General features: G+C 46.4%; 1 protein-coding gene across 1 annotated transcript; it reads left to right on the top strand.

The window, feature by feature from the left end:
• The first annotated feature begins 8,579 nt into the window (after nt 1-8,579).
• On the top strand, nt 8,580-10,928 carry LOC149414464 (uncharacterized). The gene has a single exon (XM_089644182.1). The coding sequence runs from the start codon at nt 8,580-8,582 to the stop codon at nt 10,926-10,928; it is 2,349 nt and encodes a 782-aa protein (XP_089500308.1).
• Nucleotides 10,929-12,573: the final 1,645 nt, after the last annotated feature.

Raw genomic sequence — 12,573 nt, forward strand, 5'->3', positions numbered from 1 at the left:
GCGTTTCTATTATTGGGTTATTTGACCAATATTTCTTCAATGAGTTCTTACCAACAAGACCCATAAGCAAAAGTGTCGCCAAGAATATCTTTATTTCGGACACAGTAGTGTCAACCCATTTATTCATTTTTGATTTTAGACTTACGTTGAGAGCCAGTGTTGAAGCGTATTTATTTGTTTCCGTTACAATTGACTGAACTATGGTAATAGTAAAGAACAATTCAAAGAAGTCGAGTTCGCTTGCGTTCTCATCCAAATTTATATCGCCTCTTATACCTGAATGCCTGCTGTCAAAATCATGCAAGGTTGGTACAAAATCAGATTGAACCCATTTTCGACTATCCAATTTTTGCTTTTTCGAAGATGGTGGTTCATCTTCTTCATCATCAGAAATATTTGAGTCATCGGAAGAGCTATCAGAATGAACTGGTAAATCTTGGATATCATTGAAAAAGTCTTCATCATCACTTTCGGCTAATACGGCCGTAATTTCGTCTTCATCCAAAGGTGTTGACATATTCAATGTGAAAAGTTTGAAAAGTATATAAACACACAAAATTATCCAACACTAAAAAAGTCTGTTATAGAATATCACACGAAAAAAAATGTGTCGTCAATGCACGAAAATAGGACCCACAAAACACACAACCTTTCAATGTGAAAAGTATAATATATAAAAACACTCAAAATTATCCAAAACTAAAACAGAATGTTAGAGAATATCTCACGGAAAAGAAACTTGTCGTCAATACACGAAAATAGGACCCACAATACACAAAACCAACTAAAAAATCCACAATTCACAGTAATGTCACAAACGCACAAAATTATTTGTTAATTTCGCGATATAATACGCATATTTAACACGTAATAACAACACAGAAACATTCAAGTGTTTGTGTCACGAAAACAATGCAAATACCTCTAACAAAATCGGTAAAAATGTCGTTTACGCTCGCGAACTGTCAATAAAATGTTTACAATCAACGCAACTGACGCGCCATTACCACGTGTATTTTCAAAACGCTGTAGATCCGTTAAAAATAGACGGAATCTACATATTTCTTCGGCATATTTATGGAATTCGTCAAGAGATGTCACTAGCATGTCCTTTTTATGAATAAATTCGATAGAATGATTTCTACAAGCACCGACACACCATGGGCGTCCATACTCCTTTGAGCAGATTTTATTTCGGACGCCAACGGTGAGGCCATACTCTCTTAGAGGTTAATTCTGTAATTTCTTTGGTAAAGCCCGTCGCCAGGGGCATTTCTCTCAGCTTTGGCCTTGAAACTCATTTGAAACCGCCACGCCCACCTCAAAATTCTTATAGAAAACGAATAATATGGCTAAAATCTCAGATCTCATTGGTGAGAGCAGAAGGGTTGGTTTGATCTCTCGCTCTCTCCCATAATGGCTCGTGTAACAGAAAGAGATGACGGAATTTTGCCGTGAGTGGTTTATTTATACACGCGGGTTGTCATTTGCTGCCGAAATACTATCATTTCCGTCGTTTTAAAGTTGTTCGTGATAAAAATACAATATAAGCCAGTATAGTGTTAGCGAGTTACAAACATATATTCAACCTACCTACGTAAGTTCAAGTTTAAAGTGAATTGACAGTTTTTAGGTTATTACGTAACATACTTGGCATATGTCTTCCTCCACAACGTATAAATGTTATTTATTATATCGACCAACTTATTCATGTTATTGATTAGTGTTATCCTGTATTATCTTATTGTTTTGGTGAAATTAAAGATTTTTAAACATATGTAACCATGAGTTCATGAGGCTAAAAAATGTCGGAATTCTTCGCCGTACTGTCGGACAATCATGTTTTGGAAATTTTCTTCAGTGTTGTTGCAAATTTCTTGTCATTTTGGGTTTCTTCTTCTCAGATTAACAAGTTTCATCTTGAGGAAATGCACTGTAAAAGTTTATTTTCTTAGTCAGATGAACCTTGCCCTTGGAAAACATTTCGACATTTTTCTGCTTCAAGGACATTTTTATTTTTAAAATATTTTTTTGGGCTAGTGAATGAAAGGAGTAGGCCGAGAGCAATTATATTGTCTATGGTTGCATCTTACTTTTAGATGACCTTGAGTTTTTTCTATCTTGTCTACTGCTCTTTTCCGCACGGTAGGTACTGCTTGTATATCTGTGGTTAAGTACTGTATAATTCTGTTGTATACAAAAAGCCCGAAGATATCGATCTAGAGAGTGGTATATTTATGCCCGTCGCCAACTAGTTGTCACTAATTTGTTGGTTGTGAGATTTTGCGTTTACTAGTTTCGTCTTTTTGTAAATCTTGGAGAAAACATTTACACCTCTCGAGGAATCCATCAACCTCGAAAGTTGCAGTAAAACAGAGATCCCCATAAATATACCACTCTCTAGATCGATATCTTCGGGCTTTTTGTATCCAATAGAATTATAAGGTACTTAACCACAGATATACAAGCAGTACTTACCTTGCGGAGCGGAGTAGTAGACAAGGTAGAAAAAACTCAAGTTCATATAAAAATAAGATGCAACCATAGACAATATAATTGCTCTCGGCCTACTCCATTCGTTCCATTCATTCAGTCCAAAAAACTATTTTAAAAATAAAAATAAACTTTTACAGTGTATTTTCTTAAGATGAAACTTGTTAATCTGAGAAGAAGAAACCCAAAATGACAAGAAATTTGCAAAAACACTAAAGAAAATTTTCAAAAAATGATTGTCCGACAGTACGATGAATTCCGCCATTTTTTTGACTATTTTGAACTCATGTTTACATATGTTTAAAAATCTTTAATTTCACCAAAACAATAAGATAATACAGGATAACACTAATCGATAAGATGAATAAATTGGTCGATATAATAAATAACATTTATACGTTGTGGAGGAAGACAAATACCAAGTATGAAGCATTGTTTAACAAAAAACCGAACGAATAACCTAAAAACTGTCAAATTCACTAAACTTGAACTTACGTTGGTAGGTTGAATATATGTTTGTAACTCGCTAACGCCATACTGGCTTATATTGTATTTTTATCACGAACAACTTTAACACGCAATATTTTCGAGGCGAAATGATAGTATTTCGGCAACAAATGACAACCCGCGTGTAACGGACGTAGTTGACCATATTATTTAATTTCATAAAAATTGTTTACTTTTATAAAATGTCCCTACTCCACGCCACTGGCAAAATCACCACTCCCCGCCACTGGTCATTTTGTCCAATTTTCGGCCCAAGCGGCTTGAAAACTTTGACTCCGAATGGCTTCGATACCACATCGCCGGCTTACCTGCCGCGTGGATCAATGTCCAGCATTTTTTCTATGTAAATTTTACATAGAAAAATCAATTTTTAAACATTGCAAATATGTATATTTTACTTGTTCATCCCCTCGGCGGTAGTCAAATAAACACTATTTTCGATATACTACCGCTGAGGAGATATTAAAAAAGCTGTTTTTCACCCATATGTAAACCCATTTTTGAACAATATTTTTTACCCTTTTTGCGTGTACAAAAATCCAGGAACCTCGTAGCATAGTGAATCTTATCTCTTTCTGAGCGCTATGTTACGGGGGACCTCGGAAAAATACTAACTTAACATGTTTTACAAATTTGATCGCTTGAGATCATTTTTACACATTTATTTTACAAACTTTTCTTATTTTTTGTCGTATCTTGGCAAACAAAAAATCTAGTTGTCAAGATACACATTCTTATAACTACTATGCATTTAAACTATGTAATTGTCATTCATGTAAGCGTTCAAAATCTTTTCTAACTCGCAAATTTAAGCGACTACCTTCGACTGAGCTGCCGGCAAAATGAATATGCGACATTTTGCCGGGGCTTATAAACACATATCTGGCGCGGGTACAATCCCCCACCACTTTTTGACTCAAAGCCCAATGTCGGGTGCGAGTCATGCTTATTGAATATAAGCAGCCAAATAATAAAATAAAATTAGTTCATCTTTACCACCGAAACCAAGCGTTTTATTATCTACAAGTGACTCCTGCCAAACATCTGCCTCACCTCGCTCAAGTCTTCTGCTCCAAGATCTTCTGGTGTTACCTCTTCAAGACAAGCCGGCCCTCCTCTGGAAAACCGCCAACACCAGAAGCGAGCAGAGACGACAGCACACCCAGTACCCAACATTCACCAAGCACTGGGTGCGGGAGGCAGATTTATCATCAATATCAACTACAATCATCATCATCGGCCGTAAAGGAGCATCTCATCGGTTGAAGACACGGTTTGGACCCGGCGCCTAAATCTACAGTCTTGTGCGGACTCCCGTCCAGTACAAGTGGTCCTCCGAGCCGGATTCTCACACGCCTTCAACCAGGATGTCTCCAACTTTACGGTCGAGCCGGATCCAAGATGATGGATCCTCAACACCATCTGCAGATGCCCTGGACGCTGGGTCTCAGGCCACGGCTGTGGTTCACGTCACGCCTGACGTAACCCCCATGCCCACGCCCAGCACTACTCCTGACATGGCACCACCTGCAGATCATGACTCACCGCCCTCCATATCTCAAGAGGATGCGATGGAGTCATTGCGACAACAGCTTCGCAGTCAAACCGAGCACATTGAGAGACTCAAAGCAGCTCTTCAATCAGCTCCAACAGCAGCAGCCCCTGCCCCTCCTGGACCTTCGAAGCTCCCGGAGAGGTCACCACCAGCATGGACACAGCCCGGACAATCAAGCCCGGTGCCTCTGGTGGACCAGAGGTACGAGGAACCAGCAGCAGCAGCGCCTGCCCGATCTGGACCTGTACTCTTGGAAGGGTATCCTGCCCAAGGAGGACCCTGGCGCTTCCAAGGGTACAGCCCTGGATGGGTGCAGCCCGGCCAACCGAGCCCGGTGCCTCTGGTGGACCAGAGGTACACAGCAGCGGCGCAGCCAAGGCCAGCCGGTCCCCCGCCCTCGCCACCCTGGCCCAATGCAGGGTGGCCAAACATGATGCAGCCTGGACCCTCTGGCCCCGTACCGCCCGCCCCTCTGATAGAACAGAGGCAAGCCGTACGTGAAGTGCCAGCTGGACCTGTACCTCTGGTGGACCAGAGGTACGCATCACATGCGCAGCAAGAGCCAGCAGGCCCTGCGCAACCAGCACCCTGGACCATTCAGGGATGCCCAAACATGATGCAGCCTGGACCCTCTGGCCCCGTACCGCCCGCCCCTCTGATAGAACAGAGGCAAGCCGTACCTGAAGTGCCAGCCGGACCTGTACCTCTGGTGGACCAGAGGTACGCATCACGAGCGCAGCAAGAGCCAGCAGGCCCTGCGCAACCAGCACCCTGGACCATTCAGGGATGCCCAGTACTGGTGCAGCCTGGACCTCATGGCCCTATGCTGCCCGTACCTCTGCCCCACCCGGGGTACCCAGCGCCGATGCCAGGATCACCTGCCGGACTGCTGGAGCAGTGGGACGTGCCATGGACACAGCCTGGACCACCTGGACCATCTGGACCATCTGGACATGTGCCGCCCGTACCACTGCGCGAACAGGAGTATGGCGTGCCGGCACGGCCAGATGGCCCGCCCACAGCCAGTACCAGCTCCATGCCGAGATTCCCGCCCCAACCTACGGCGGATGAAACGGCCCAACATACCAGAGCCTGGGTTCAGCATGATGGCAGTCCCATGGCTCAGCTGGCCTCCGCCCTGACAGAAGCCATCAGAGCTTCAAGGGCTCAGGACAGCCCCCGTCCCACAATCGAGGACGATCCACGAATGGCGGCCCTTATTGCCAGACAATCAATGGCCAAGGACCTGCCTCCATTCTCTGGAGATCCACTGGAGTGGCCCACCTGGAGGGCACAGTTTAACCAGTCTACCTCCACATGTCGGATGACCTCCAGCGAAAACTTGATCCGCCTACAGCGGGCCCTCAAGGGGAAAGCCCGAGAAGCCGTCGGCCCCCTTCTGATGGACCCTGCTCAGGTTCCGGAGATCCTGGCAGTCCTGGAGCAGCGATTTGGAGGGACTACTTCACTCGCTGCTCTGATGCTGGACAAAGTGAAGAAGCTGCCCCACCTCACAATTGAGGCCTCTCTGGAGGATATCGCAGACTTCTCTGGCACAGTTCAAAACCTGGTGGCATCACTCCGCTCCCTCAACAATGATGGCTATCTGACGAATCCAGCGCTGCTCAGTGACATCGCGGGGAAGATGCCGCCCACCTTGCGGTTGGCGTGGCTGATGGAAGTGCGGCACTACGAGGCGTCCGCTACCATTTGCCAGTTTGCCGCCTTCCTGAAAACCGTCGCGAACGCCATCCCAAAGTCCGGTTTGGTTGACCCCGCGAGGTCCCGCCCACGCCGTGAACACACGCTCGCGACAACGGAACAGTTTTCGCGCAAAAACGGTGCTAAAAAACGTGATACCTGTGAAAGTTTCATAAATACGTCTGCCGCGTCAGAAAAGTTTTCGCGAAAAAACAATTCGAACAAAAGTGACACTTGTGACAACAGTTTAAACACGTCTGCCGCGTCAGAACGGTTTTTATCGCGGGAAAACAATGTTTATAACAACAATTCTAGTGAAAAACAACATTTCGCGCAAAATAATCGAAAGCCCCAAAATTTGTCTGGTAATAATCGAATGCCCCAAATTTTGTCTGGTAATAATCGTGAAAATAATCGAAGCGGGGAAAAAGTGCAAAACAGTTACAATGAAGTTCGCGAGTTCGACAACCGCGCCGGGTGTGTTCAGTGCGGTGAAAATGGCCACCAACTTAGCGAATGTCGTACTTTCGCCGCGAAAGACATACAAACCCGTTTTGTGACAGTTAAAAGTGCCGGATTGTGCCGAGTATGCCTCAATGGCAAACATTTTACCAAATTCTGCAAAGTTAGTGACTGGTGCGGAGTGGGGGAGTGCAGATACCCCCACCACCGACTTCTTCACAACCCGAACTATCGTGAAAATAACAATACAGTGGCAAACGTTCACAATATGTGACGCCACACCGAAAGTGCCGTGTTAAAAGTGGTGGGGGTCATATTGTCGGGCCCCAAGCGACAGATTAAAACCTTTGCGCTTCTGGACGAGGGCTCAACTGTCACCCTTATTGATGCCACCACAGCACAGAAAATCGGCACAACCGGACCTACCCGTGAGCTACGACTACACGGAGCAAAAAATATGTGCTCAACAGATTTAACGTCCCGCCGCGTGCCAATCACTCTACGCGGCGCCGGAATCTCTGATGAGTACGTCATCAAGGCCAACACCGTCCAGCAGCTCAGCCTTCCTGAACAGAGGATCCACGGCCGCTACATCACCCCCACACTTCTCATCGGGCAAGACAATGTACACCTTATTGTATCGAGGGAAGTGCGCGACGTTCGTGACTCTACGCGAATATTGTCACGGACGGCGTTGGGGTGGATCACCCATGGCGGAGGGGCCCCTGAACACGAAGCTGAGGCTACAACACTGGCCCTGCGCGAGGAGAGCCACAAAGACGACCTCATGAGTGATCTCATCAAACACAATTTTGCGATTGACTCATTGGGGATCACGTCCGCCTCTCGTGTAACTGCGCACATAGTACGTGCAAATCAGCTGATGGAAGATACAACCCATCAACTGACATCTGGCCGATGGGAAACCGGCCTTCTGTGGAAGGAGAATAATATCACACTGCCTGACAATCGGCAATGTGCATTAAAACGATTGTGGTCTCTGGAGAGAAAATTATCGAAGGAAAAGGACTTGGCAACCGCCTATGCAGCTAAAATCAACGGACTTATAACACAAGGCCACGCACGTGAACTTACGGATCGAGAGGTAGAAAAACCCTCTGCCCGCAAATGGTACCTACCGCATTTTGCCGTAGTGAACCAAAACAAACCAAACAAGATCCGTGTGGTGTTTGATGCTGCCAGCCGCTGCCGAGGGACCTCCCTCAATGATCAGTTGCTGACTGGGCCTGACCTGCTGACTTCATTGTTAGGAAACATACTCCGGTTTCGAGAGGGAAAAATAGCTCTCGCCGCCGACATCAAGGAGATGTTTTTACAAGTGAAAATCAAAAGTGAAGATCAACAGTCACAATTGTTTTTATGGAGACCAACACCTCAACAAGAACCACGTACTTACATGATGTCATCAATGATGTTTGGCGCTACCTGTTCACCAAGCAGCGCCCAGTACGTGCGAAACAAAGTGGCCCAGGAGAATTCTGCACTATTCCCTGCTGCCGCAGCCGCCATCCAAACAAAGTTTTATATGGATGACTATTTGGATGCGGTCGATACCAAAACTGAAGCGACAGCACTCATCACTACTGTTGCCAAAGTGCTGTCAACTGGAGGATTCCACCTAACAAACTGGGCCTCTAACGACACTTCAGTGATGGCTACTATCCCGCTTATAGACCGAGCCAGGTCAGCCATCACCATAAACAGCGGAGAAGCAGATACCGAGAGAATCCTCGGACTTCTGTGAGATCCTGTCACAGATCGATTTTTATATGCATTTCGCGATGCTGCCGATCCTGAACTGATCAGCAGGCCTACCAAACGCCAGCTGCTCAGCATTGTCATGAAAATCTTCGACCCTGTGGGCTTCGTCGCTTGCCTCACAGTCCGATCGAAGATACTACTACAAGCTGTCTGGCGATCCAACATCGGATGGGACGACATCATCACACCTGAGCACAACGAAAGGTGGATGGACTGGCTGGGACTTCTGCAAGACTGCAAAGTTGCCATACCTCGGCGCTGCTTGCAAAACAAAGAGAGCTTCGTCACCCTCCACCTCTTCTGTGATGCCTCAGAGCAGGCATACTGTGCAGTCGCCTACCATACCGAGGAGATTGATGGGAACACCACAGCCACCTTCTTGGCCAGCAAGTGCAAAGTGGCTCCTCTGAAACCTCTATCAATACCCCGCCTTGAGCTACAATCAGCGCTCATGGTGGCCAGACTGGCAGCAACCCTGAAGAAAGAATGTCGCAGCAACATTGCGCGAACAGTGTTCTGGACAGACTCGACAACAGTGTTGTGCTGGCTGCGCACAGATCCACGCACATACTCCGCCTTTGTGGCCAACAGACTCGGCGAAATCGACGAGCTCACCCGCATTGCAGATTGGAGATGGGTCCCTACCAAACTAAACCCGGCAGACATCGGCACCCGAGACGTCAACACTCCTGACCTCTCGCACTCTGGACGATGGTTCAGTGGACCAGCCTTCCTGACCTCAGACGAGGCAGAATGGCCGCGCGAACGGTGCAAACTGCCTCAGCCTGATGATGGCACCCTGGAAGTGAGGCCTCAATACGTTGGCATCACAACAACTGTGGCAGAGACACTGCCCGAAATCAACAGATTCTCTTCATGGCGTCGACTTATTCGAACTACCTGCTGGATACACCGTTTTATTAAAAGGTGTCGTGGAAAACATCACGAACAACCTGATAAATATTTAAGAAGCGATGAAATCAAAGAAGCAGAGGCCCGATGGGCAAGAATATGTCAAGAAGAGACATTTTATCATGACATAAATGCGCTCCAGAAAGGAGATCCACTACCAAGTGACAGCCGGCTCAAAGCCTTGAGCCCCTTCCTTGGACCTGACGGCCTACTGAGGATGAATTCCAGATTACAAGCCCTCAGTAAAGTGCCTCAAGCAGTGCGGACACCGATCATATTAGATGGTGATCACGCCTATACAAGACTTCTGGTGAGACATCATCACCAGGAAGCCAATCACCCAAGTACGGAGAGAACGATGGCTGAGGTGCGAGGCAGCTACCTTGTGCTGCGACTGCGAACAAATATTCGGATGATCGCCCACAACTGCCCCACCTGCAAGATGCGCAGGAGCAAGCCAGCCCCCCCACTTATGGGGCCCTTGCTGCCATCAAGGCTAGCCCACCATGTTCCTCCATTCACAAACTGTGGACTAGATTACTTTGGGCCGATGAAAGTCACCGTATGCAGACATCGGGAGAAAAGATATGGTACAATCTTCACATGTCTATCTACTCGTGCCATTCACCTTGAGCTGACAACTTCACTGACCACGGACTCCGCCATCATGGCTTTACAACGCATGACGGCGCGCCGAGGCCAACCAAAAGCTCTGTACTCAGACAATGGTACGAACTTCCATGGTGCTGACAACGAGCTGAAGGATGCCATCGAATCACTCAAAAATGATACCCGGATGAGGGATCATTTGTCAACAAAGGGGATCGAATGGAACTTCATCCCTCCAATGTCTCCTCATATGGGGGGAGCTTGGGAGCGCCTGGTGCGTTCTGTAAAAACCGCCCTGAAGGCCATCTTGCTGGAACGAGCTCCACGCGAAGAGACCTTGAGGACAGCGTTTGCCGAGGCCGAGTGGACTGTAAACAACCGCCCCCTCACACACGTCTCGGTGGATCCCAGGGACGAAGAGCCCCTCACCCCCAACCACTTTTTACTGGGAAGAGCCGGAAACCGACCTCATCTGTCACTATACGACAGGCAGGATGAGGAGGTATGCCTCCGTCGCCAGTGGCGTATCAGCCAACAACTCGCTGATATGTTCTGGAGACGGTGGCGCCGCGAATATCTCCCCACCCTGGCTGCTCGCCAAAAATGGCAACAGCCAGTCATCCCCATCAAGAAGGATGACCTTGTGATCATCATGGACCCCGCTATGCCCCGCAACAGCTGGCCACGCGGTCGAGTCCTTGATGCCACCCCTGCTGCAGACGGCCAAGTGAGGACCGCCAGGATCCAGACGAGCACCGGAATTTACGTCCGCCCCGCTGTGAAGCTCGCTGTAATCCTGCCGGCCCCGCCTACCGATGCAACATCAACAGTACCACCAGCCCAGCACCATCCCAGAGGGACTGGCCGCCGCGGACTGCGCCGTACCAACAAACGTCCTATTTTTTAGTTCAGCATAGCTAAACGGGGGGAGTGTAACGGACGTAGTTGACCATATTATTTAATTTCATAAAAATTGTTTACTTTTATAAAATGTCCCTACTCCACGCCACTGGCAAAATCACCACTCCCCGCCACTGGTCATTTTGTCCAATTTTCGGCCCAAGCGGCTTGAAAACTTTGACTCCGAATGGCTTCGATACCACATCGCCGGCTTACCTGCCGCGTGGATCAATGTCCAGCATTTTTTCTATGTAAATTTTACATAGAAAAATCAATTTTTAAACATTGCAAATATGTATATTTTACTTGTTCATCCCCTCGACGGTAGTCAAATAAACACTATTTTCGATATACTACCGCTGAGGAGATATTAAAAAAGCTGTTTTTCACCCATATGTAAACCCATTTTTGAACAATATTTTTTACCCTTTTTGCGTGTACAAAAATCCAGGAACCTCGTAGCATAGTGAATCTTATCTCTTTCTGAGCGCTATGTTACGGGGGACCTCGGAAAAATACTAACTTAACATGTTTTACAAATTTGATCGCTTGAGATCATTTTTACACATTTATTTTACAAACTTTTTTTATTTTTTGTCGTATCTTGGCAAACAAAAAATCTAGTTGTCAAGATACACATTCTTATAACTACTATGCATTTAAACTATGTAATTGTCATTCATGTAAGCGTTCAAAATCTTTTCTAACTCGCAAATTTAAGCGACTACCTTCGACTGAGCTGCCGGCAAAATGAATATGCGACATTTTGCCGGGGCTTATAAACACATATCTGGCGCGGGTACAATCCCCCACCACTTTTTGACTCAAAGCCCAATGTCGGGTGCGAGTCATGCTTATTGAATATAAGCAGCCAAATAATAAAATAAAATTAGTTCATCTTTACCACCGAAACCAAGCGTTTTATTATCTACAAGTGACTCCTGCCAAACATCTGCCTCACCTCGCTCAAGTCTTCTGCTCCAAGATCTTCTGGTGTTACCTCTTCAAGACAAGCCGGCCCTCCTCTGGAAAACCGCCAACACCAGAAGCGAGCAGAGACGACAGCACACCCAGTACCCAACATTCACCAAGCACTGGGTGCGGGAGGCAGATTTATCATCAATATCAACTACAATCATCATCATCGGCCGTAAAGGAGCATCTCATCGGTTGAAGACACGGTTTGGACCCGGCGCCTAAATCTACAGTCTTGTGCGGACTCCCGTCCAGTACACCGCGTGTATAAATAAACCACTCTCATATTGTGTGAATGATTTGAAAAAAGTCTAACGACGAAATTCCGTAATCTCTATGTGTTACACGAGTCATTATGGTAGAGAGCGAGAGATCAAACCAATCCTTCTGCTCTAACCAATGAGATCTGAGCTTTAAGTCATATCATTCGCTTTCTATAAGAATAATGAGGTGGGCGTGGCGGTTTTAAAAGAGTTTCACGGCCAAAGCTGAAAAAAATGCCCCTGGTGACAACTAGCTAGCGACAAGCTTTTCCATCGAAACTACAGAATTAAGATTAAAAAATTTAAATTGAAATGACACCTCAGTGTTGCCATTTCAATTATTGAACAAGCGTACACGCCTCGGAAAACAATAATGTTGACAGAAAGAATGCGCTAAAGCTTAGTTAATAAATA

Source organism: Hesperophylax consimilis, chromosome 20, assembly GCF_061612785.1.
Source record: "Hesperophylax consimilis isolate HC1 chromosome 20, BYU_Hcon_1.0, whole genome shotgun sequence".
Lineage (NCBI taxonomy): Eukaryota > Metazoa > Arthropoda > Insecta > Trichoptera > Limnephilidae > Hesperophylax > Hesperophylax consimilis.

Coding starts and splice junctions, on each gene's coding strand:
- LOC149414464 (XM_089644182.1), top strand. CDS start 8,580: ATGAAAATCTTCGACCCTGTGGGCTTCGTCGCTTGCCTCACAGTCCGA.